This window comes from Felis catus, chromosome D1 (assembly GCF_018350175.1).
Source record: "Felis catus isolate Fca126 chromosome D1, F.catus_Fca126_mat1.0, whole genome shotgun sequence".
Classification (NCBI taxonomy): Eukaryota; Metazoa; Chordata; class Mammalia; order Carnivora; family Felidae; genus Felis; species Felis catus.
This window is the reverse complement of record NC_058377.1, coordinates 101,447,363-101,468,514: the sequence shown is the minus strand read 5'-3', so window position 1 is coordinate 101,468,514 and position 21,152 is coordinate 101,447,363. Positions and strand designations below refer to the sequence as shown.

The window sequence follows — 21,152 nt, the reverse complement described above, 5'->3', positions numbered from 1 at the left end:
GATAATCCAGGTGAAAGATAATGTTGGCTGAGGTCTTGGTAGGAATGGAGGTGGTAGGAGGTAGTTAATACAAATATTTTGAAGGTAAACCCAACATAATTATCTGATGGACTGGTTATATAGCGTGTGAGAGAGAGAAGAGATCAATTTCTTCAATATTTATTGAATTGCATCTGAGCAAATGAAAGTATAGAGTTGTCATTAATTTGAGATAAGGAAGGCTATGTTTGGAGCAACTTAGGGAAGGGCCTGAGAAATTCAGCTTTGGGTTATGTTGAGCTGCTCTTTGATATTAATGTGGAGATGTAGGCAAGCAGTTGAACTACAAGTCTGGAGTTTGGAAAAGAGGTCAGGGCTGGAGACACAAATTCAGGAGTTTTAAGTATATAGAAGGTAATTACGTTGGCAAAATTGAATAATCACCCTGGTAGAGTGTAAATTGGAAAGAGAGAAAGATTGAAAACTGAGCTCCTCCAACCTTAAGACTAAGAAAGGAGAGGAGGAATAAGCAGACACTGAGAAGGAACAATCCATTTGGTAGGAGGAAAACTCAGAGTCTGGTGTCCTAGCAGATGAGAGAAAAAAGTCTTCTGAGGAGTAGTAAGAAATCAGCTCACTCAAATGTTATTGATAGATCAAAAAGATGAGGAATGAGAATTGACCATGGGGTTGACAATGTAAACATCCCTGACGTCTTTGGCAAGAAGTGTTTCTGTGGAGTGATAGGGTGCAAGCCCAATCAGAATGGGCTTAAGAGAAAACAGGAAATGCAGTCTTGCACACAGCAAGGATATTCAACTGTATCGTATGTTTAATTGCCAAGGCCAACGCAAAGGAATTGGATCGTAGGAAGTGAAGGCAGTAGGGGCAAGGGGGGGAGGAGAGAAAAGTTGGAAGTTAGTGTAGGATATGTATAAATAGGGTCAATCATCAAAGACTTCACACACACACACACACACACACACACACTTTACTTTTAAAAAGAAAATAGGTTACTGAGTTTAGTTAAGGAAGTTTTCTTCACTGCAATAAGCAAAAAAAGAGGTTTAATACACAGGTCTTCTGGGCATTTAAGAACTAATCTTAGGGGCGCCTGGGTGGCGCAGTCGGTTAAGCGTCCGACTTCAGCCAGGTCACGATCTCGTGGTCCGGGAGTTCGAGCCCCGCGTCGGGCTCTGGGCTGATGGCTCAGAGCCTGGAGCCTGTTTCTGATTCTGTGTCTCCCTCTCTCTCTGCCCCTCCCCCGTTCATGCTCTGTCTCTCTCTGTCTCAAAAATAAATAAAAAATGTTAAAAAAAAAAAAAGAACTAATCTTAATTATAGCAGAGGATGAACTATTTTATTTTCCTGGTATTTTTTTTTCTTTGTGCAACTTATTTTCTCGGTTTCTTTCTTATCTTAGCAAACCAATCATCCATTCTGAGACAAAGATATGAGCAACCATACAACAGTGGCTGAATTTATTCTCATGGGATTCAGGGATCATCCAGAACTACAGTTTCTTCTTTTTATGGTGTTTCTAGCCATCTATATGATAACTGTGTTTGGAAATCTTGGCATGATCCTATTAATCAAGAGTGACTCACATCTCCATACCCCAATGTGCTTTTTCTTCAGTAATTTATCCCTTGTTGACTTCTGTTATTCTTCTGTCATTGCCCCTAATATGCTAATGAATTTCTGGCTGGAGAACCCAGTCATTTCATTTAGTGCATGTGCCACGCAGTTCTTCTTTTTTGGTTCCTTTGCTGGAATTGAGGGCTTTCTGTTGGCTGTGATGGCCTATGACCGTTACGTGGTCATCTGCAAGCCTCTTCTTTACACAGTCACCACGTCCCTGCGTCTTAATGTCCTTCTGGTATTGGCCGCGTATCTTGCAGGCTTTCTGAAGGCTGCCATTCACCCAGGCTTCACCTTTCAGCTGTCTTTCTGCCACTTGAATGTCATCAACCACTTTTTCTGTGACACTCCACCCCTCCTGAAACTCTCTTGTTCTGATACACGTGTCAATGAAGTTGTCATTTTTGCTTTTGCCAGTTGTAATGAACTGAGCTGCCTCATGATTATTCTCAGTTCTTATCTGTACATCCTCATTGCCGCCTTGAGGATCCATTCTGCTGAAGGGAGGCACAAGGCTTTCTCCACCTGCGCTTCCCGCTTGATGGTGATCACCATTTTCTTTGGCACTATTCTGTTCATGTATCTGCGCTCCAGCTTCTGCTACTCAAGGGACCAAGACAAAGTGGTATCTGTGTTTTATACAGTGATCATTCCCATGTTAAATCCTTTCATCTAGAGTCTGAGAACTAAGGACGTCAAAGCTTCCTCAGGTAAAATTTTTAAAACAACCTATTCTTCTGTACTTAGAATCAACAAAGTGTGAGATTTTAGAACTCTGAAGGAACGTAGAAATGACTAAATCCACCTCCATTCATCCTGGTTCCACTTCATTCTGTCATGAGTTTTGTTGTTGCTGTTTTTGATAGTAGAGTTGGGCCGAATGTCTCGACATCCTGGGGAATATGGTTAAACCTCTATATGAATCCTACTAACTCCACAGAGCCTTTATGCTTGAAACTAATCAGCTGTCACAATACAACTCCCTGTTCAGAGACATAAAACCCAGTATAAAAGTAAATGAGATAAAGACTGAATAGCAGAAGGAATGACTCTTTTTTTCCAACTCTACAGCTCCATGATTGAATGGTGATTTATGTAACTTCCAGAGGACAGGTGATAAGGGGTAGGCTGAGCCAGAATTTGTCCAGAGGACTCGAAGAGGGCTTAGAGACTGCGTTTTATCCCCAGTGAACTGGAAAAAATCATAAAAATATGACATCATAAAAATATGATGTCACATACGTAGATTGAGAGGTCCTCAAAAAAAGAAAACTAATGGGGCACCTGGGTGGCTCGGTCGGTTAAGTGTCTGACTCTTGGTTTCGGCTCACGTCATGATCTCACGGTTGTGAAATTGAACTCCACTTTGGGCTCTGCCCTGACAGCATGGAGGCTGATTGGGGTCCTCTCTCTTCTTCTCTCCCTGCCCTCCCCTGCTTATGCATGCTGTCTCTCTCTCTCTCTCTCTCTCTCTCTCTCTCTCTCTCTCTCTCTCTCAATAAATAAATAAAACTTTAAAAAAAAAAGAAAAGTTATTCTCTTATATCTGGTTGGATGATCTATTGGATGATGTTTTATTCTTCTTAAAACAAGTCATCTTGTTTGAAATTAAACATTTCAAATGATCAGCGCCCCCTCCAACTAACAATGTTAAAGTGACTACATTTTGGCTACTTACTCTAATATACTGAAAAACAAAACCAGAAGCCAGAAGCTTCTTGGTATGTTTGTGATAGTTACAAATAAATGTTTGGATTAAAATAGCAGGCAGACCTTCCTTAGGGGGTACAGGATCAAGAAAAAAAATCTGGCCACAAGGCAGTACAGAAGCATGACTTATAGGCTAAAACCTGTGAGATGCTGCTCTTGTTCCTTTTGTTTTTCTATAGTTCCTAGATTTGAGGGTTTTATGTGTTTTCTTCCTTCTGTTTTTGTCAGATGCCCTAACATAAACAACATCGTCTTTTATTATCCTGTTCGGTTCAGTGTACCTGATCCTCTAAGAATATGCAATTTGTGATGATAGGAATTTGAAAATTAAATGGTCCTATCCGGCTGGGTAAAAACTCTTTGGGCCCCTATTCCAGAGAGAAAGCCGATAAATAGTTGCCTTGACAGCTCCTATTCGCTACTGAGAACTCTATTTAACTACTTCCCATCTTCCTCTGTTAGGAGCCAAGCTCCTAGGCCCTATGGAATGAGAGTTGGCGCAAAGAACCACACGGCACTCCGATTTCGGCAGAGAGTCTTTACTGGTGCACCAGGGCTCCCCAGTGTTAGAAAGCGGGAGAGCCCCGATATACGGGGTTACAGGTCTTTTATACCATTTTGAGTTACATTTGCATACAGGCTGGTGGTAGGCTCTCTGCTCGGTGGTGGTTAGGGTTGGGGGTAATTTCGTCCTGGGAAAGCTTGGGAAATGGAGTTTCTCTCGGCAGATGCAACTTGGAGCCCGGGTGCGAAGCGGCAGGGGACCTCCGGTTTGGGAGCGTAAGCAGGTTTACAGAAGCGAGATGAAAGCGGTCATCGTTATTTATGTGACAACCTGTTCCTGTCTTGCGTAGGGAAAGGTGGGGGTACAGCTCTCCCAGGGTACGGATGTCTAACTGCAGATATCCTGTTTGTCAACTGGTGGAAGTGCAAGCCCTGCAAGTGAGGCGTTACGGAACTGAAGATAGGGTGGGGGTGTGTTATTAAGCTAAGCAGGGGTCTTTCACCTCTTCTTCTTTCTCTTTCTCCTCCTTCTCTCTCTCTTTTTTTTCCTCTCCTTGTTCTTCCCAGGCTTCAGTGACCATAGAAACAAAGACAAGAGAAGAGCTAAGAGATAAATCAGATAGTTTAATGGGCTCCATCTTTTCTTTTGTAAGTTTATTTATTTATTTTGAGAAAGAGAGCGAAAGTGATAGAGAGAGCAGGAAAAGGGGCAGAGAGAGAAGGAGAAAGAGGGAATCCCAAGCAACTCCCTGTTCAGAGACATAAAACCCAGTATAACTTCAGAGCCAACTCAGAGCACTGCCAACTCAGAGCCCAATGCTGGGCTTGAACCTGGAACGGTGAGATCATGACCTAAGCTGAAACCAAGAGTGGGATTCGTAACCACATCAGCCACCCAGGAGCTCCTGGGTTCATTGATGTAATTGTTAAACAAATTTCTAGTAGAGAATGGGTTTGAGGAAAATCTTAGCTTTCAGTACTAAAGCTTTTTGCTCCGCATGTTTATAATCTATAGTATAAGCTGGATCTCATAACATCATACTCCGGTATTAAACATGGATAATTTGATCTGCTTGATTTGAAAGCCAAGTTGATTGCTCAGTCATATTTTTGAAGGTAAATTTATTCCCCAGGAAATGTAGAAATTTGCAGTGAAGGTTCAAGGCAGGCTGACCAATGAGTGCAGCCAGAAAGTTGCAATTCCGGTTTTCAGGGCTACTGTACAACTGGGGAGCTCATCCTTCCCATCAAGATCCCCTGCCGTTTTTCTGGAACAAACACTCCCGGGATTGCTGCAAGCCTTTGGTTAAGTCCCAGAGTTCTATCAACGTTGATTTGGATGTCTTTTGCCAGTATTCTTGTTTCTTTTGCAGAGGAGCAGGGTTGGGTAGTTCATTGCTCTATCTTTCAGGCAGTTGATCCCTCTCTCTGTATTTTTGAGATTCATTTACAATGTACGCGCAGTGTGTTCATTTTTATTTCTGTGCAGCATTCCATCGTATGGACATACGACCCTTTGTTTATCTATGCATCTGCCAGTATACACTTGAGTTTCTTTGAGGGTATGTGTCTTCTTTTCTCTTGGATAAATACTTCAGAGTAGAATTGCTGGGTCAGTTTTGTAACAAGGTATAAGTTCCTCAGTGAATTTTATGAGAAATAACCAGTTTTCTAACGTAGTGAAATTATTTTGCATTCCATCAAGTGGCATATCATGAGAGTTCTAGTTGCTTCCTTTTGTCACACTCAATCGTTTTAGTTCTTGCCCTGGAGGTGGCAACTATCCAGTTGCAGTTATAATCTGCATTTATTTGAAGATGATAGGTAACTGAAATTATTTTCTCGTGATTTTTGACTATTCACGTGTCTTCATTTATGAAGTGTGCTTGCTACATTTTGTTGTTTATTTTGATCAGTGAGTTGTGGAGGATATTTTTATGTTCTAAATACAAGTCCTTGTCAAAAATATTTCATACGAATATTTTTTTCTAGCTTGTGGCTTACCTTTTCATTATCTTAACATTATTTTTGAAGAGTGCATACTTTGAAATTGGATGGCATAAAATTTATATATTTGTTTCACAATTAGTGATTTTTCTGTCCTTCCTAAGAAAACTTTGGTAACCTTTAAGATCATGAAGACATTCTTTTATTTTTGTTCCTGGGAACTTGTAGATTTGGTGTTTACATTTGGTTCTATGATCCGTAACAAATTAATATTGGAGTATTGGAGTATAATGTGATATAGGAATTGAAGTTAAATTTTTCTACAGATTAATTTTTCCAGTGGCATTTTCCACTGAAACACCTTCATACCTTTGTTCAAAAACCCACCGACTATATATGAGTGGATATGATGAAATTTTGGGGTGATGGTGGGGTTCGTGGAGTCTGGAGCCAATGGCCAAGAAAGAATTCTTAACTGACATCTTTGGTGCAAAAAGATTTTATCAAAGCAAGGGACAGGACCCTTGGGCAGGAAGAGCTGCACAGCATGCGTGGGGGTTGACTGTTTTATGGAGTCCTGGGAGATAAAGTCAAGAGGAATTTCCAAAGAGACTTTCATATGCTAGAGACTCAAAGATTACCGAACGCTTAGCTATTGTCAAGCCAAGGTTGTTTTTCCCTCTAGCAGAGCATTAACATTAAGACAGAAGGGAGTTCCTGGACTTTAGACCATTGATGGGATTGCTTTTTTCTTGTAAACCAGGAGAGACTCTTATGGGTTTAATCAGTTGTTTTTTGTCCTTTCCTTCGTCAGTCAGCAGCAAACCTATTCCTGGTGGGAGTGGTGTAGCTTGTATTTTGCCCTCAGCCTGCCTTACGTTCTCTCACCAGATACAGTTCTGGATCCTTTGTTCTGAACAATTAATCTGTTTGTTATCTTTAGATCTACACATTGTTGTCAGTACAGTAAGTTTTTATTAAGTCTTAAGATTGGTTAGGCTAGATCATTCGATAATTTTTCTTCACTCTCAAAATAGCTTCGGTTCATCTAACTATTTTTTTATAGTTATCTCTCTACATATTTTGGAATCAATTTTCAAAAAGATAAGCTTGCTGCAAGGTTGACTAGACTTGCATTAAAACTATTGATCAAGGGGCACATGGGCCTTGTCGTTTGAGCCTCTGACTTCAGCTCAGGTCATGATCTCACAGTCCGTGAGTTTGAGCCCCGCATTGCATCGGGCTCTGTGCTGATGGCTCAGAGCCTGGAGCCTGTTTCAGATTCTGTGTCTCCCTCTCTCTCTGACCCTCCCCTGTTCATGCTCTGTCTCTCTCTGTCTCAAAAATAAATTTAAAAAATGTTAACAACAACAACAACAAACTATTGATCAATTCAGGAAAAACTGACAACTTAACAACATCAAATTGTCCAATCCACAAGTGATATATATCTTTCCATTATTTAAGTCTTTATTCCCTTTGCAGTGTTTTGTGATTTTCGGATTAAATCTCATGTGTAGTTTTTATTATATTCAGTTCTAAGTAGTGTATGCTTCTGATGTTATTATAGGTAATATTTATTTATTTATTTTTAAGTTTTTCAGTTGTGGTTGTGTTAACAGAGTTAGGGGTCCCCAGAAAAAGAAAACTTTCCTGACACAAGAGAAGTCATTTTAGGTCCATGATCTGTGCCCTACAAGCTCTACTTACCCAAGCATACTTCTGTTAGAATACCCAAGGAGGTGATAGAATAACAAAGAAATGCAAAAACCCCAGTAGTTAAGGATTTTAAGGGAAGAAAGGGAATGCAGAAACTAATAGTCTCTACCAGGCCAGGAAATAGCCTGGCCACATGAGAGACTGCAAGTCCATTGTAAAATCCCAGTGCTGTTTCAAAGGTACAGATCCACATAAAGTGCATTTTGTTGTTGTTGTTGCTGTTTACAGAGAGAGAAAGAGAGAGAGAGAGAGAGAAAGCACGACGCGACGCGCGAGCGCACGAGTGAGGGGTAGAGAGAGAGAATCCCCTAAGGGGTGGAGAGAGAAAGAAGCAGGACTCACCAGATGTGGAAGTGGAGCTCATGTTCACCTGTGAGGCTAGAACTCATGAACTGTAAGATCATGATCTGAGCCCATTTCAGATGCTTAACCCACTGAGCCACCCAGGCGCCCTACCTGAAGTACATTCTTGAGTTTTTTTCTGCAGGACTGAAACCATGCCCCATAGGGTTAATGAGGTTGAAACTAGCAGAAAATTTAATTTTTTTTTTTTTAATTTTCATTTTTGAGAGAGAGACAGAGTACGAGTGGGGAAGGAATAGAGGAGACACAATCTGAAGCAGTCTCCAGGCTCGAGCTGTCAGCACAGAGCCCAACGCCGGGTTCGAACCCATCAACCGTGAGATCATGATCTGAGCTGAAGTCGGACGCTTAACCGACTAAGCCACCCAGGCGCCCCAAAACTAGCAGAAAATTTAAAGCTTGTTTTCTCAGGGAATTGATTTGGTTCTGTTGTCAAAAACTGCCCTCTGTGCTCCAGAGCCAAAGTATGTAACACGAAGACAGTTTGGAGATAAAGAAGGAAGATAATTTTTTATTTTGCCAGGCACAGGGGCTGCAGCAGGCTAATGCCTCCAGGACTGCAAGCCCACCGGGGGCTAAAGGCTAAAGGGTTTTATAGGAAAACACAGGCCACTTGAGTCTTATTACTAAGTATACATTGAAGCCAGCGAGGTGTCAATATCCATACCCAGTTCCTGGAACAAAAGATTGTACAAAAAAGCAAGTGACGGGGAGGGCAAAGCTTCAAGAATGAGGAAGGGAAAAGTTTAAAACAAAGCCTTGCTGAAGTCCAAATGTGTCCATCTTTCCATCTTTATGTTTCTTTCAAGATAAAAAAAAAATGTTTATTTATATTTTAGAGAGAGAGAGAGAGTGCAAGTGGCGAGGGGCAGAGAGAGAGGGGGACAGAAAATCCAAAGCGGGCTCTGTGCTGACAGCAGACAGCCTAATGTGGGGCTCAAACTCAGGAACTGTGAGATCAACCTGAGCTGATGTCCGACGCTTAACGAACCGAGCCACCCAAGTGCCCCCATCTATATGTTTCCGTAGCAGTTTCTGTTCCAGTCAATGAACAAGCAGGACGCTGCATTTCTTAGTTGAAATAACAAGCCCATCCAGTTTATACCAGCTCTCAGAGCAGCGAGTAGCCCCTTAACCCTGGTCAGACCCTGGCCTCTGCTTCATCGTAATGTTAAATCTCTTTCCTAGGAGGAGCACAAGCATCGCGAACACAGCATTCAATGTGTCTCGGCATGTTTTCTAAATACCCCTGTGCAAGCTTATGGCTGCTTTCACATGCAATTGAGTGGGGAAAGAGTTAGTATTAGGCAGGGAGAGATAAGGGACCCACAGGGAGGCAGTGTGCACCTGCAAGCTGGAGGCTGAAGGGCCAGCAGGGGTTTGGGGGAAACAAACAAACAAACAAACAGGATAAAGATATTCCAGACCCACCTGAGCTAGGTGCCATGCATGGAGCCTCACAAACTTTCTGATAAGGTCTCAATAAAAAGTCGGGGACAAAAATCCTTGCGGCAACCCAGTCGGACCCCGCTCACTCTTGAGAATTTTATACTTTTCTCTCAATAAACTCTGTAGCTTTGCTCACTTTCTGTGGCCCCCGAGATTTGTTCTTTGACCCTGTCAAAGCTGGCGTCTCACCACTGTCCTGTAAAACAATGACAAGTTCCCCTTTTTGAATAGTCATCCTAAACCCTAATTAAAAAGAACCCCCGCTAACCCTGCTCACAGAGTCTCCGTGATCTCCTTATGTGAGGTAGATAGTTTTTGTGTGTGTGTGTGTGTGTGTGTGTGTGAGAATGTCATCTGATGTAATCTCTATCTGTAATTCATGTACTTTGGTGACAATTGGATTTCGCATCACAGTATAAATGATTATGTATATTGATCTTGTAATCATTTGACTTTCCCAAATACACTCTTAACTGTTTTTGAATATACATAAAACATAATTATGACTTTATATATACAAAATACATATATATTTAGTTCAGACGTACAACATAAGATTCAATATTAATATATATTGCCAAGCAATCACCACGATGAATCTAGTTAACATTTACTTTGCACCTTTTGAATGGAGATTCAATGCAAACTGTCATGTGATCTGTGAATAGCACAATTTCATTTTTTCCTTTCCAATCTGTATAACTTGACTACGTTAAATTTACAACTTCCAGCATAATGTTGGATCTGCTATAACTTGTCAAAAGATAGCCAATGGAAAAATCACAAAAACACAAGTAACAAATTTATAATGTCAGCAGGATGTTTTCAACCATCTGACTATTGTAACACTTTTGTATCTATGTCTTTTTATTTTTTCTCCTTTTTTTTAAAAAAAATTAATGTTTATTATTTATTTTTGAGACAGAGAGCACAAGCAGGGAAGGGACAGAGACTGGACTGGACTTGGCTGAAATTTTGCCAGTTTGCTTGTCCCAGATTGCAATTCTCTTTGTTTCCCGAATAAACCCACCTTTTGCTACTAAAATAACTGGCAGTGTCTATTTTTAAGATTCACACCACGGTTTGGACATCCGAAAATCGGAGCTGCCTCTCCTGTCTTTGGACAGCCTACACTTTGATTTCTTGGATTGTATTGACTTTGATTCCTTGGATTGTGTTGATCTGGAACTAAGTGTACTGCAAGATATAGGCTTGTGAAAACATCTCTAGATTCTTTCATTCTCTAACAAATGCAGTGGTGATGTTCAAATATTCTTTATTCTACTTTCAACCCTCCTCGTATAATCACCAGTTTTACGAACCATCAATTTTATGAATGATCCTGGCTCTCAGACCCATCTTTGATTTTTACCATGTTGATGAAGTTAACTCAATGGGGCAGATTGGTTCCTGTATGAACCCTTGGTGTCTGCCCTTTAAAGGGTCCTCACCCCTGAATGATGCTTCTACTTCCTGTCCTTGGTTATGTTACTCTTCTGCCTTGTATATTCTTTCTGCTTCTCATCTCTCTCACTGACTCTGCCTTCCTTCCCTTTGCTCCCATTAGATGACTTAAATAAACTCAGTGTCTATAGACACTGACGTCTTCTGATGAGAGTCCTCTCATCTTTACTATACAAAGAATACAAAACTCATAGACTCATATTTTCCTTCTTCTATGGTATTAAAGGTGATGGCTGATTTCATTATCACTACTAAAGATCTCAGTACTCAGTACCAAGATGGACATAGATGTTAGGCAGAGCTTTGGGCCTCAAAGGAGAAAGTAGGATCTCAAAGCACCAAATTAAGGCTGTGCTCCTGAGGAACAAAACTATTTTAATTAGTTCTTCAGCATTATTTCTGAAATACTCTAGAGAATGTACCTGAGATATACATTATAAATGTTTCCACCTTGTTTTTACAAAATACAGAAAGTCAGCTTTTACAGGTAGGTCATTTTCTACATTTCTTCAGTAAAAATATGTTTGTTCTTGTGTGTGGAGATGAGTGCCAGTGTGGACCAAAAAAATTAATTTCCTCAATTGTACTTGATATTTCTATTCATATGCTAATATTTTGTAGTATGTCTAAAAATTCAATTATTATTTTTTTTGTTCTAATTTTTTTTAATGTTTATTTATTTTTGAGAGAGACAGAGACAGAATGCGAGTGAGTTGGGGTGGAGAGAGAGGGAGGCACAGAATCTGAAGCAGGCTCCAGGCTCTGAGCTGTCAGCACAGAGCCTGATGTGGGGCTCGAACTCACGAGCTGTGAGATCATGACCTGAGCCGAAATTGGATGCTCAACCGACTGAGCCACCCAGGCACCCCTAAAAAATCAATTACTTTATTGAATATATAAAAATAGTTTTAGGGAACAGCTCTTGAGGCACATTGTTTTCCGGTCATACCTTATTTTTGTAAAACATTGAGATATAATGGCTCCAGCTGGAAGCGAAGGCCACATTTAAACATCATTTGTGCTTTCCAAAACAAATATGTTCATATATGTGTTTGTCGCTCAAAAAATGGAAACAAACAAACAAGCAGAGAAATCCCACATTCTTCTCCATATACTTGGGGTTTTTATTTACTGTTTAAATTCTACTTTCTCGGAAGAGACTTCTCTGAGTATTTATCTAAAAGCATCCCATCTTCATATTTCTTTATACTCCTGGCTTCTAACTGGAATCACATTCTATAGGCTTGTCTATATGTTTAATATCTGTTCCTTCCCTACAACATGGGCCTCATGAGGATGGGGAATTTGTTCAATGTTGTAAACCCAGAATTTAGAGCAGAAAAAAAATATATTTTCAGTCATGTGCATGTATATGTAAATGAGTGAGCAACTTTATTAAGCAGAGGGAATGATTCTTCATTCAGGACATGACTTGCCATATACCAAGAGATAAACCTACTAATTCAATGCTTTCTGAATAAAATGAAGACAGACCACAATGGGTTTCAGGTGAAAATGGTGTACTAAATATTTCTTCTATTTTGTATCTAAAATATAGGTTATCAGATCGGGGGAGACCCTAGAAACCCAACTTCCTTTATATTTTCCATTTGAATGATATAAATGACTGGCTGTTTTTAATATCTGCTTTTAATTCCTGTATTTTTCTTTTTATAAAGTTTGAAAAAAAAATACCCAATATGGAATTTTCTCTTGCAAGAAGGCAAGTATAAATGTGATTTCACACACACAAGTGAGAGCAAGAGCAAAAGTGAGAGAGAGAGAAAAAGTGAAAGAGATCACACGAGAGATACAGGACAAAAATATTTCTGTAGATGTTCTGATGTGTTTGTTAAAAGAGAAAAGAAATTTCCCAGTAGATGAATATATCAATGAGTACATGATAAAATGGGTGGAATAAATGCAGAATCTGGATCAGATGGAACTCCTCACTTTCTTTAAGACTATCAGTTTTCAAGGGAGAAGAAAATGTCTTCCCCAAACCACACTACAGTGGCAGAATTCATTCTCTTGGGACTCACAGATGACCCTGTCCTGGAGAAGATCCTGTTTGGAGTGTTTCTGGTGATCTACCTGATCACGCTGGCAGGCAATCTCTGCATGATTATGCTGATCAGGACCAATTCTCACCTCCAAACACCCATGTACTTCTTCCTTAGCCACCTCTCCTTCGTGGACATTGGCTATTCCTCCAATATCACTCCAAACATGCTGCACAACTTCCTCTCCGACCAGAAGACCATCTCCTATGCTGGATGCTTCACACAGTGTCTTCTCTTCATTGCCCTGGTGATCACTGAGTTTTATATCCTTGCTTCGATGGCATTGGATCGCTATGTAGCCATTTGTAGCCCTCTACATTACAGTACCAGAATGTCTAAGAACGTTTGTATCTCTCTAGTCATGGTGTCTTATACTTGTGGCTTCCTTAATGGACTCTCCCAGACACTGCTGACTTTTCACTTGTCCTTCTGTGGCTCCCTTGAAATCAATCATTTCTACTGTGCAGATCCCCCTCTTATACTGTTGGCCTGCTCTGACACTTATGTCAAAAAAATGGCAATGTTTGTAGTCGCTGGCTTGACTCTGTCAAGCTCTCTCTTCATCATTGTCCTTTCCTACCTTCTCATTATTGCAGCCATCTTGAGGATCCGTTCTGCTGAAGGCAGGCACAGAGCCTTTTCTACTTGTGGTTCCCACTTGACAACAGTCACCCTATTTTATGGAACCCTCTTCTGCATGTACTTAAGGACCCCATCTGAGAAGTCTGTGGAGGAGTCCAAAATAATTGCAGTCTTTTATACTTTCTTGAGCCCAATGTTGAACCCATTGATTTATAGTCTACGGAACAAGGATGTGATCCATGCTATGCAGCAAATCATTCAGGGAAATCTCTTTCATAAAATTGAAATTTGGTTATCTGTTCATTTGAAATAAGTGTCTGTGATAATATGGGGATTAGAAATGAGTAACAGAGGGGTTCTTCCTGTGATAGAGTCTCCATTCCAATTTCTTTTTGAGGACCAACATCATTTAGTCTGTGGAACACTTGGTTAACTTAAAACAAACTCTCTTTTTTCTTAAGCAAGGACTTACGTTCCCATTCCTAGGAATCAGAATGTTGCTGATATCCAGATTTAGAATCCTAATTGAAAAAGTGTATTTGAGAATCACTGCAAAAGTACTCTCTATTTTGTCTAAATAATCGTATGCTTCCTTTTAAAATTTTTTAATGTTTATTTATTATTTTGAGAGAGAGAAAGAGAGAGAGAGGGACAGAACTAGATTGGGGAAGGGCAGAGAGAGAGGGAGAGAGAGAATCCAAAGCAGGTTTCAGGCTCTGAGCTGTCAGCACGGAGTCTGATGTGGGGCTCAAACCCGCAAACCATGAGATCATGACCTGAGCCAAAGTCAGATGCTTAACTGACTGAGCCACCCAAGTACCCCCAAATTGAGCTAGTCTTTTTTTTTTGTTTCTAATTTTTTTAATGTTTATTTATTTTTAAGAGAGAGAAAGAAGCATGAGTGGGGGAGGGACAGAGAGAAAGGGAGACAAAGAATCCAAGGCAGGCTCCAGGCTCTCAGCTGTCAGCACAGAGCCCGACATGGGGCTTGAACTCAAGAACCTGGAGATCATGACCTGAGCCAAAGTTAGACACTTAACCTACTGAGCAACCCAGGCACCCCTCCTTTTATTTTTTAGTTCTGAGAACCACTATGGCTTCCAGGAACCAATGTGTAAATTTCAGGAACCAATCTGTAAACTCAGTCTTGGCAAATCTCTTAAACCAAATGGTTGACCTCTCTAGCCTTTCTTTATATGCTATTTATTTACTTCTATTTGTGATTTATTTTTTTCATTGTTAAACTCCTTGGGTGAAAGCCTCTTCAGAGGTTCTTTAGAAATAGGATACAACAAAATCAACATGCACAAAAATAATCATATGTGTCATACAGCTGTACTTTACTGTACATTTATATATATATAAATGTATATACTATTTATTTTAATCTTCAGATAACAAATCTGTGAGAAAATTATGCTCTCCATTTATACCATTTGGAGTCTTAGGCACAGAGAGATTAAATGGCTTTCTACAGCCATTCAGCCACTAAATAGCAGAAAGGCAAACCCCTTGATTCCAAATATTCTCTCTTTCCTATTCTCATTGTGGTTAAATTCAGCAAGCTGTAATGCTGGGGGGAATGTTGGGGATAATAAAGGGATGAGGTTACTGCACCACATGAAGTCATGGTTATTATCATGAGGGTGTAATAGCTAATAATAGCTAACATGCAATTCCTCTCACATTCAGGTAAACATGATAATTTGTGTGCAATAAAAATAGAATTGTCTTAGTGTTTCATGGAAATCAGGCAGTTTTGATATATGGTAGATCTATTTAGACTATATTTTATGAATATGTTTTCCAGATTATAAAAGCACACATGTGCATTATAAATAACTATAAAATAAAGACAGATGTGAATAAATAACTTTTATCAGTGATATGTCTAAACCAATGGATAATTTGTGTTTCTGGTTTCTGTTTTTCCATGTTTCTTCTCAGCAATTTTAGATGCATATATATTATGATAATTTATAAGACAAAATTGGAATCCTATTCCAAATACAAATTTGAATGTTGACTTTCACTTGATAATGTAAAGTTTGCATTTCCTGCAGACTAAATATTTTTGATGAATACCATTTAAAAAGCATTTTTTTAGTGTATTTATTTTGGCGGGAGGGAGAGAGACACAGAGCATAAGCAGTGGAGGGGCAGAGAGAGGGAAAAACAGAAACTGAAGCAGGCTCCCGGCTTGTAGTTGTCAGCACAGAGCCTTGACACTGGGCTCAAATTCATAAACTATGACGTCATGACCTGAGCTGAAGTCAAAGGCTTTGAGCCACCCAGGTGCCCCCACCCCCCAAATTTTTTTAAGTTTATTTATTTTGGGAGAGAGAGAGAGAGAGAGAGAGAAAGAGAGAGAGAGAGGGAGAAAGAGATGAATGGGGGAGGCGCAGAGAAATGGAGAGAGAATCTGGAGCAGGGTCCTTGCTGTCAGTGCTGAGCCCAACAATGTGGGGCTTAACTTGCAAACAATGCGATTATGACATGGGCTGAAATCAAGTCAGGCACTTAACTGAAGGAGCCCCACAAGCACCCCAAGTAAATACAGTTTTTAATGTAGCTTAATACTCCATAATTAAATTATACTTGAACTTAATTACAAACATAACACATTGATTCTAGAAAAGCAAATTGAAAAATATGGAAACATCTAAGGAATAAACGCAAAATTTACCTTTGATCTCTTACCTAAGACAGCTGCTTTCAACATTCTGGTGTGTTTTCTTCCATTTGGATTATCTTACAAACCATTATTTCATATCTATGCATCCTTTTGTTTTTAAGACTGACTCATATCTCTATGTACATATGTCTCTGATTGTTTCTTTACGATCAGTCTTAGATGTATGATTGTTGAATTACATGTTTTGAACAGTTTTCAAGCTCTTGCTAAATTTTTTGATGTGTAGATTTCCCTCCACAAAGCATCAACCATTTATACTTATGAGTAGTCATGTTTGAGAGTAAATATTTCACTATGTTGTTATTAACATTAGGGAATATCCTCTGAGGGTATTTACTTCTTTGTTGTCTCCATAACAATTCTTGGGAAGGAAGTCTGTTTTATTTTAACAGAATATTATATATATATATATATATATATATATATATATATATATATTTCCAAATATTCTGACTACTTTACTTTTACCTTCATTTCTCTAAAACATAAATACTATAGACACAACTATTATTACATCCATGAATAATCTTTCTGAGTGATGGAATAAATGCAGATTTCCGAGATGGGCTAAGTCTATAAAACCTAGCTCCATGTAGAAATACATCAAAATGATAGCATTGGTTGAATTATGGAGTTGTTATCTACACACAGCATGTTTATAGGCAGGTAATCTTATAACTTGCTATAATGTCATTTTAGAACTTTGGGAAACAATACAAATGATTAAAATTTTATCAAATTATGTCCTATAAGTATAAATTTAGTACATAAATGCATGCATTTATTATTATTATTTTTTCTTTCCCTTTTTTTTTAATTTAAATTCATGTTAGTTAATATATAGTGCAGTGTTCATTTCAGGAGTAGAATTCAGTGATTCATCACTTATCTACAACACCCAGTGCTCAGTCCAGCAAGTACCCTCTTCAATGTAAAGTATATATTTAACAAATAAAGAGACTACATCAGATTCCCTTTTACTTCTGATGATTCCTCACATGAAGAATATTTGCATTATTATTTGGAAAAAATATATATTTTTTTGCTTTGTACTGTTCTCCACCTTAAATTTAAATAAAGTTATATCTCTATTATATTTTTCATTGCCATATTTTATAGGACTATATTGAATTATTCTTGGTACAATTCTGTTGTATGTTGTAATATCATATGTACCTCTTTTCCTCACATTTTAAAACCATTTCCTCCTACTAGCTATTAAGCAGCCCTTTGTTTTTCCATTGATTTGTGACATCACCTTTATTGCACACTAAGTGAATCTATTTCTGGCCTATTCTATTCCTTTGATCAATTTGTACATACATTTTGAACTAAATTCATATAATTAATGTAGATTTAAGAAAGTGTTCATTTCTGGTAGACAAATTTCATCTTCATTATATGCATGTCTTTCAAATTCATGATAGGATAATGCAAATCAAATGCTTCTACCTAACATTTTGTAACCAAGAAATTATGCATATGATGGCTCAATCTGGATAGCAGGTGCACCCATACACATGATTTCAAATATAGTGATATATGCAACACATATTCCTTGTAAATTATTGGAAACCATGGAAAAATATTTTAGTCTTCATAGTCTACATAGTCTACATAGTCTACAAAGTAGAGAGATCTACTTTGGGATGAAAGGTTACTGGTGGGTTAAGATTGTTGTTTTGTTTTGTTTTGTTTTGTTTTTGCCAGAAAAGCAAAGAGATTATAAATGAAAAACAAAACATTTAACTTTGGCATATTAATATTGTGTATTTTTTAACATTTTTACACAAATGTTTATTTTTGTACCATACCAGTGTCCATAATGCAACATTATTTTTCAGTAAAGATATCTTAACACAGAATCTTATTCACGATTAGGTTGTCCTTTGTCAGCAACTGTCCCCTGAAAGACTGATGTGCCCACACATACTTCTCAACAGTGCATCATTTCAAACACGGCGGAAAAAAAAAAAGCCTACGTTGATTTTAATTAAAGTATTAGGGAAGCCTGGGTGTTTCAGTCAGTGAAGCATCAGGCTTCAGGTCAGGTCATGATCTCAGTTTGTGAGTTCAAGCTCTGCCTTGAGCTGTGTGCTGACAGTATGGAGCCTGCTTAGAATCCTCTCTCCCTTTCTCTCTGCCCCTCCCCGCCTGCTCTCTCTCTTAAAATAAATAACCTTAAAAAAATAAACATTAAGCTTTTAAATAATCAGAAGAAAACATTTCTGAGGCAAATTGCAGTGGAGAAATTCACAATGGAAGACTGTAGAACTATCTAAAATCAAGAGGCATATTATATTTCGGGAAGTATTTGCCCCAAGTAAGATAAAGTGGTAAAGGTATTAACACATGATTCAAAGTACTAAAACACCATCATATAAATAAATGTTGAAGGCTATATGCAGAAAATAGGTAAAAATACAAAAATGCTAAAAAATTAATGAGTAAAAATACTAGTAACTAAAAATATGAAACAAATGCTCCAGTGCCAATTTGCCAACTTCAAACCCAAAATACAATAATATGTTAAGATATTGGAACTGGGGTTCACCTTCGTTGGTGGGAACTCCCACACCCCCATTCAAATCACATGTCAGAACTGGAGAACTTATCAGTTTAGTTTAGACGGGGTTGTCTTTACAGATGAGTTGGAGCTGACCCCAGAGAGCCAATTCTTAAATATTCCGATTTGAAAGCCAGTTGGTAAATGGATCCTCTTGGAATTGGCAGGGGAGTGGGAGTATTTACAACAATGAAAAAATTGGCTAATGCTACTGATCAGGACTCCCCACTCCCCACCTTATCATTATACCAATGGTTATGCTTTCAGTATTTATCAGATTAATCTTATGTAGTTTGTAGTTTAAGGGATCATGGTCCTAACTGTGTCTATAGATAAACCTAAGGCACTAATCAATCATCGATAAAGAAATGATGATAATTTCAAACAAAATAATTGAAATAAGATACTTTTGTGGATTTATCTTTGATTTCAAAAACGACTGGCACGTTCTACATTATGGGTGTCAAGAAAACGATAATACAGTTTTTCTGAAAATCAATTGAACATTATGTTTTCGGGAGTCTTAAAAATGTATAAATTTACTCAGTGATTCCAATTTTAGGAATGTGCAAAAGGCATACTAAAACACTTGTGTGGAGAATTTGATGGTAATGTTTGTTTTATAATTGAGGAAAAAGAAATGAATGGCCTATTAAATACAGGCAGCCCTCACTTTGCGTGGCACTGTGTTAACTAAAACTTGTGCTGAATTCAAATGCAAACTGTTTTTAAAAAATAACCTTACCACCTCTAATCCGGAAGCTTGAAATGTTAGAGTTTGTTGAAGGTCTTTGGCAGAAGACTTTAGAATATACAGAATTATCTTATTCTCTCCAGAATGTCCATTATTTTCTCAGAAGGCACATGATACCAACTTCATTGAGCCAGTGATGGTGGCTACAAGATGGAGAAAGACATAAGGTACTTATAGTCTATATTTGGTCCCGTGTCCACCCTCTTATTCTGATACTTGCCACTTCAGATCTTCCTTTCCTAGGTTTAACATAGTTTGCAGTTCGTCATAAGTTTTGCATGCCTTGATCATCTCTTGTGTCTTACCCAAACTGGGCCACTTTCCAAACTGGAAGCTGCCATATCCAGATTTAAGAGTTCACAAGGAAAGTAGCAACAGAAGTGAGGTGTTGTGTTACTTTCCTCTTCAGGCATTACAGGTGGTCCGTTGCCTGCAGGATAATTTGTGTATCCATCCATTTCGTGGTACCTTACTGCTCATCTTTGGCATTTTCTCCTGAGACATACAAGGTTTGGAAATCAATGGTGTTGAAAATTACTCTCAAAGGAAACGGGAGCTGAGCAGAGCAGGGTCTTATGAGATCAAGGTCAATCCAGTTGATTTTTTATTTTAAGATTTTCAGTATCCTACAAATGCTTTACTGTTTCAAATATAAAATCTGAGAGGGATGCTTGTGGATTTATCAATTTCTCTTTGTAATTTTTGCGTATTTTATTAGCTCCTGTCAGCTAATGAATGAGGCTTATCCCTTTTAACATTTTGTACGTTCTCTCCCAACTTTGATGATTAAAACCTAAATGTGCATTTTGCCTGATATTCAGATACCTTCAGCAGTATTTTTTATTCTTTTCAGTTAGTTGATGCCTATTATGTTCGTTTCTACCCTGACTTTCAGGCCCTGAGTCCTTTCAGTTACTGAATTTCATAGTTTTATGAATATACATGCTGACGAATACTTTCTAACAGTTTATTTTGCACCTAGAAAGCATTTACTGTGTTTTCTCCCCTTTCTAACACGAATTAAATTGTGTTCTCTAAACTTTTTTTTTTAGTTTTTTGTTCTACTTTTTATTTGATTAGAATACATTGTACTTTCTACTTTTAGTAAAGTTTTAAAAATTTGGAGAGATATAATGATTGAACAAAGTCATTAGTCATACTTTTCTTGGAATAATAAAAGGATTATAGAACATTTTAACATGGATACTCCTTCTATCTTATATGGTGTCATGAAGAATGATATATGATTGACAATAAATTATCACTTAATAATAAACTGTTTAAATATTACCTGTTATATATGACTACAATTATAATTATATTGAATATTTATCTAATTTATCTAATTTATCTAATATTTATCTAATATTAATGTTCCTTTAAAATTAGCCATTTTTGTCAATGACTCACTGTTCTCTTTGTATCCCCTTTTTATCCTGGGTCTAGTTTTCTTCTACATGATTTATACCTTTAATTAGTCATCCTCAATGACCGTTTGTTTGTGTGAGAGAAATTCTGTTTTTATTCGTCTGAAATTGCCTCGTTTTTACTTTAATTCTTTTGTTTGTTTTCTTTTTTTTTTCAACATTTATTTATTTTTGGGACAGAGAGAGACAGAGCATGAACAGAGAGACAGAGCATGAACGGGGGGAGGGGCAGAGAGAGAGGGAGGGGCAGAGAGAGAGGGAAACACAGAATCGGAAACAGGCTCCAGGC

At 38.2% G+C, this 21,152-nt stretch overlaps 2 protein-coding genes and 1 long non-coding RNA gene across 3 annotated transcripts in view; 2 read left to right on the top strand and 1 right to left on the bottom strand.

Annotated features, from left to right (window-relative positions):
* LOC123380609 overlaps window positions 1–20,991 on the bottom strand; it is a 31,201-nt gene extending 10,210 nt beyond the window's left edge. The window contains exons 1-2 of the long non-coding RNA XR_006586622.1: window positions 19,428–20,991; window positions 9,295–9,508 (exon numbers count right to left, since the gene is read on the bottom strand). This is a non-coding gene — a long non-coding RNA (uncharacterized LOC123380609). The remainder of the gene's footprint in view (window positions 1–9,294; window positions 9,509–19,427) is intronic.
* Window positions 1,363–2,296, top strand: LOC101086004 (olfactory receptor 1020-like). Its single transcript, XM_045039299.1, has one exon. It carries the CDS (start codon window positions 1,433–1,435, stop codon window positions 2,294–2,296), a length of 864 nt encoding a protein of 287 aa, XP_044895234.1. The 5' UTR covers window positions 1,363–1,432.
* The window catches only part of LOC101085748 (olfactory receptor 5M11-like), an 18,840-nt gene continuing 10,453 nt past the window's right edge, over window positions 12,766–21,152 (top strand). Inside the window, exon 1 of the mRNA XM_045039300.1 lies at window positions 12,766–13,361. Coding sequence (XP_044895235.1) covers window positions 12,766–13,361 — 596 coding nt within the window. The remainder of the gene's footprint in view (window positions 13,362–21,152) is intronic.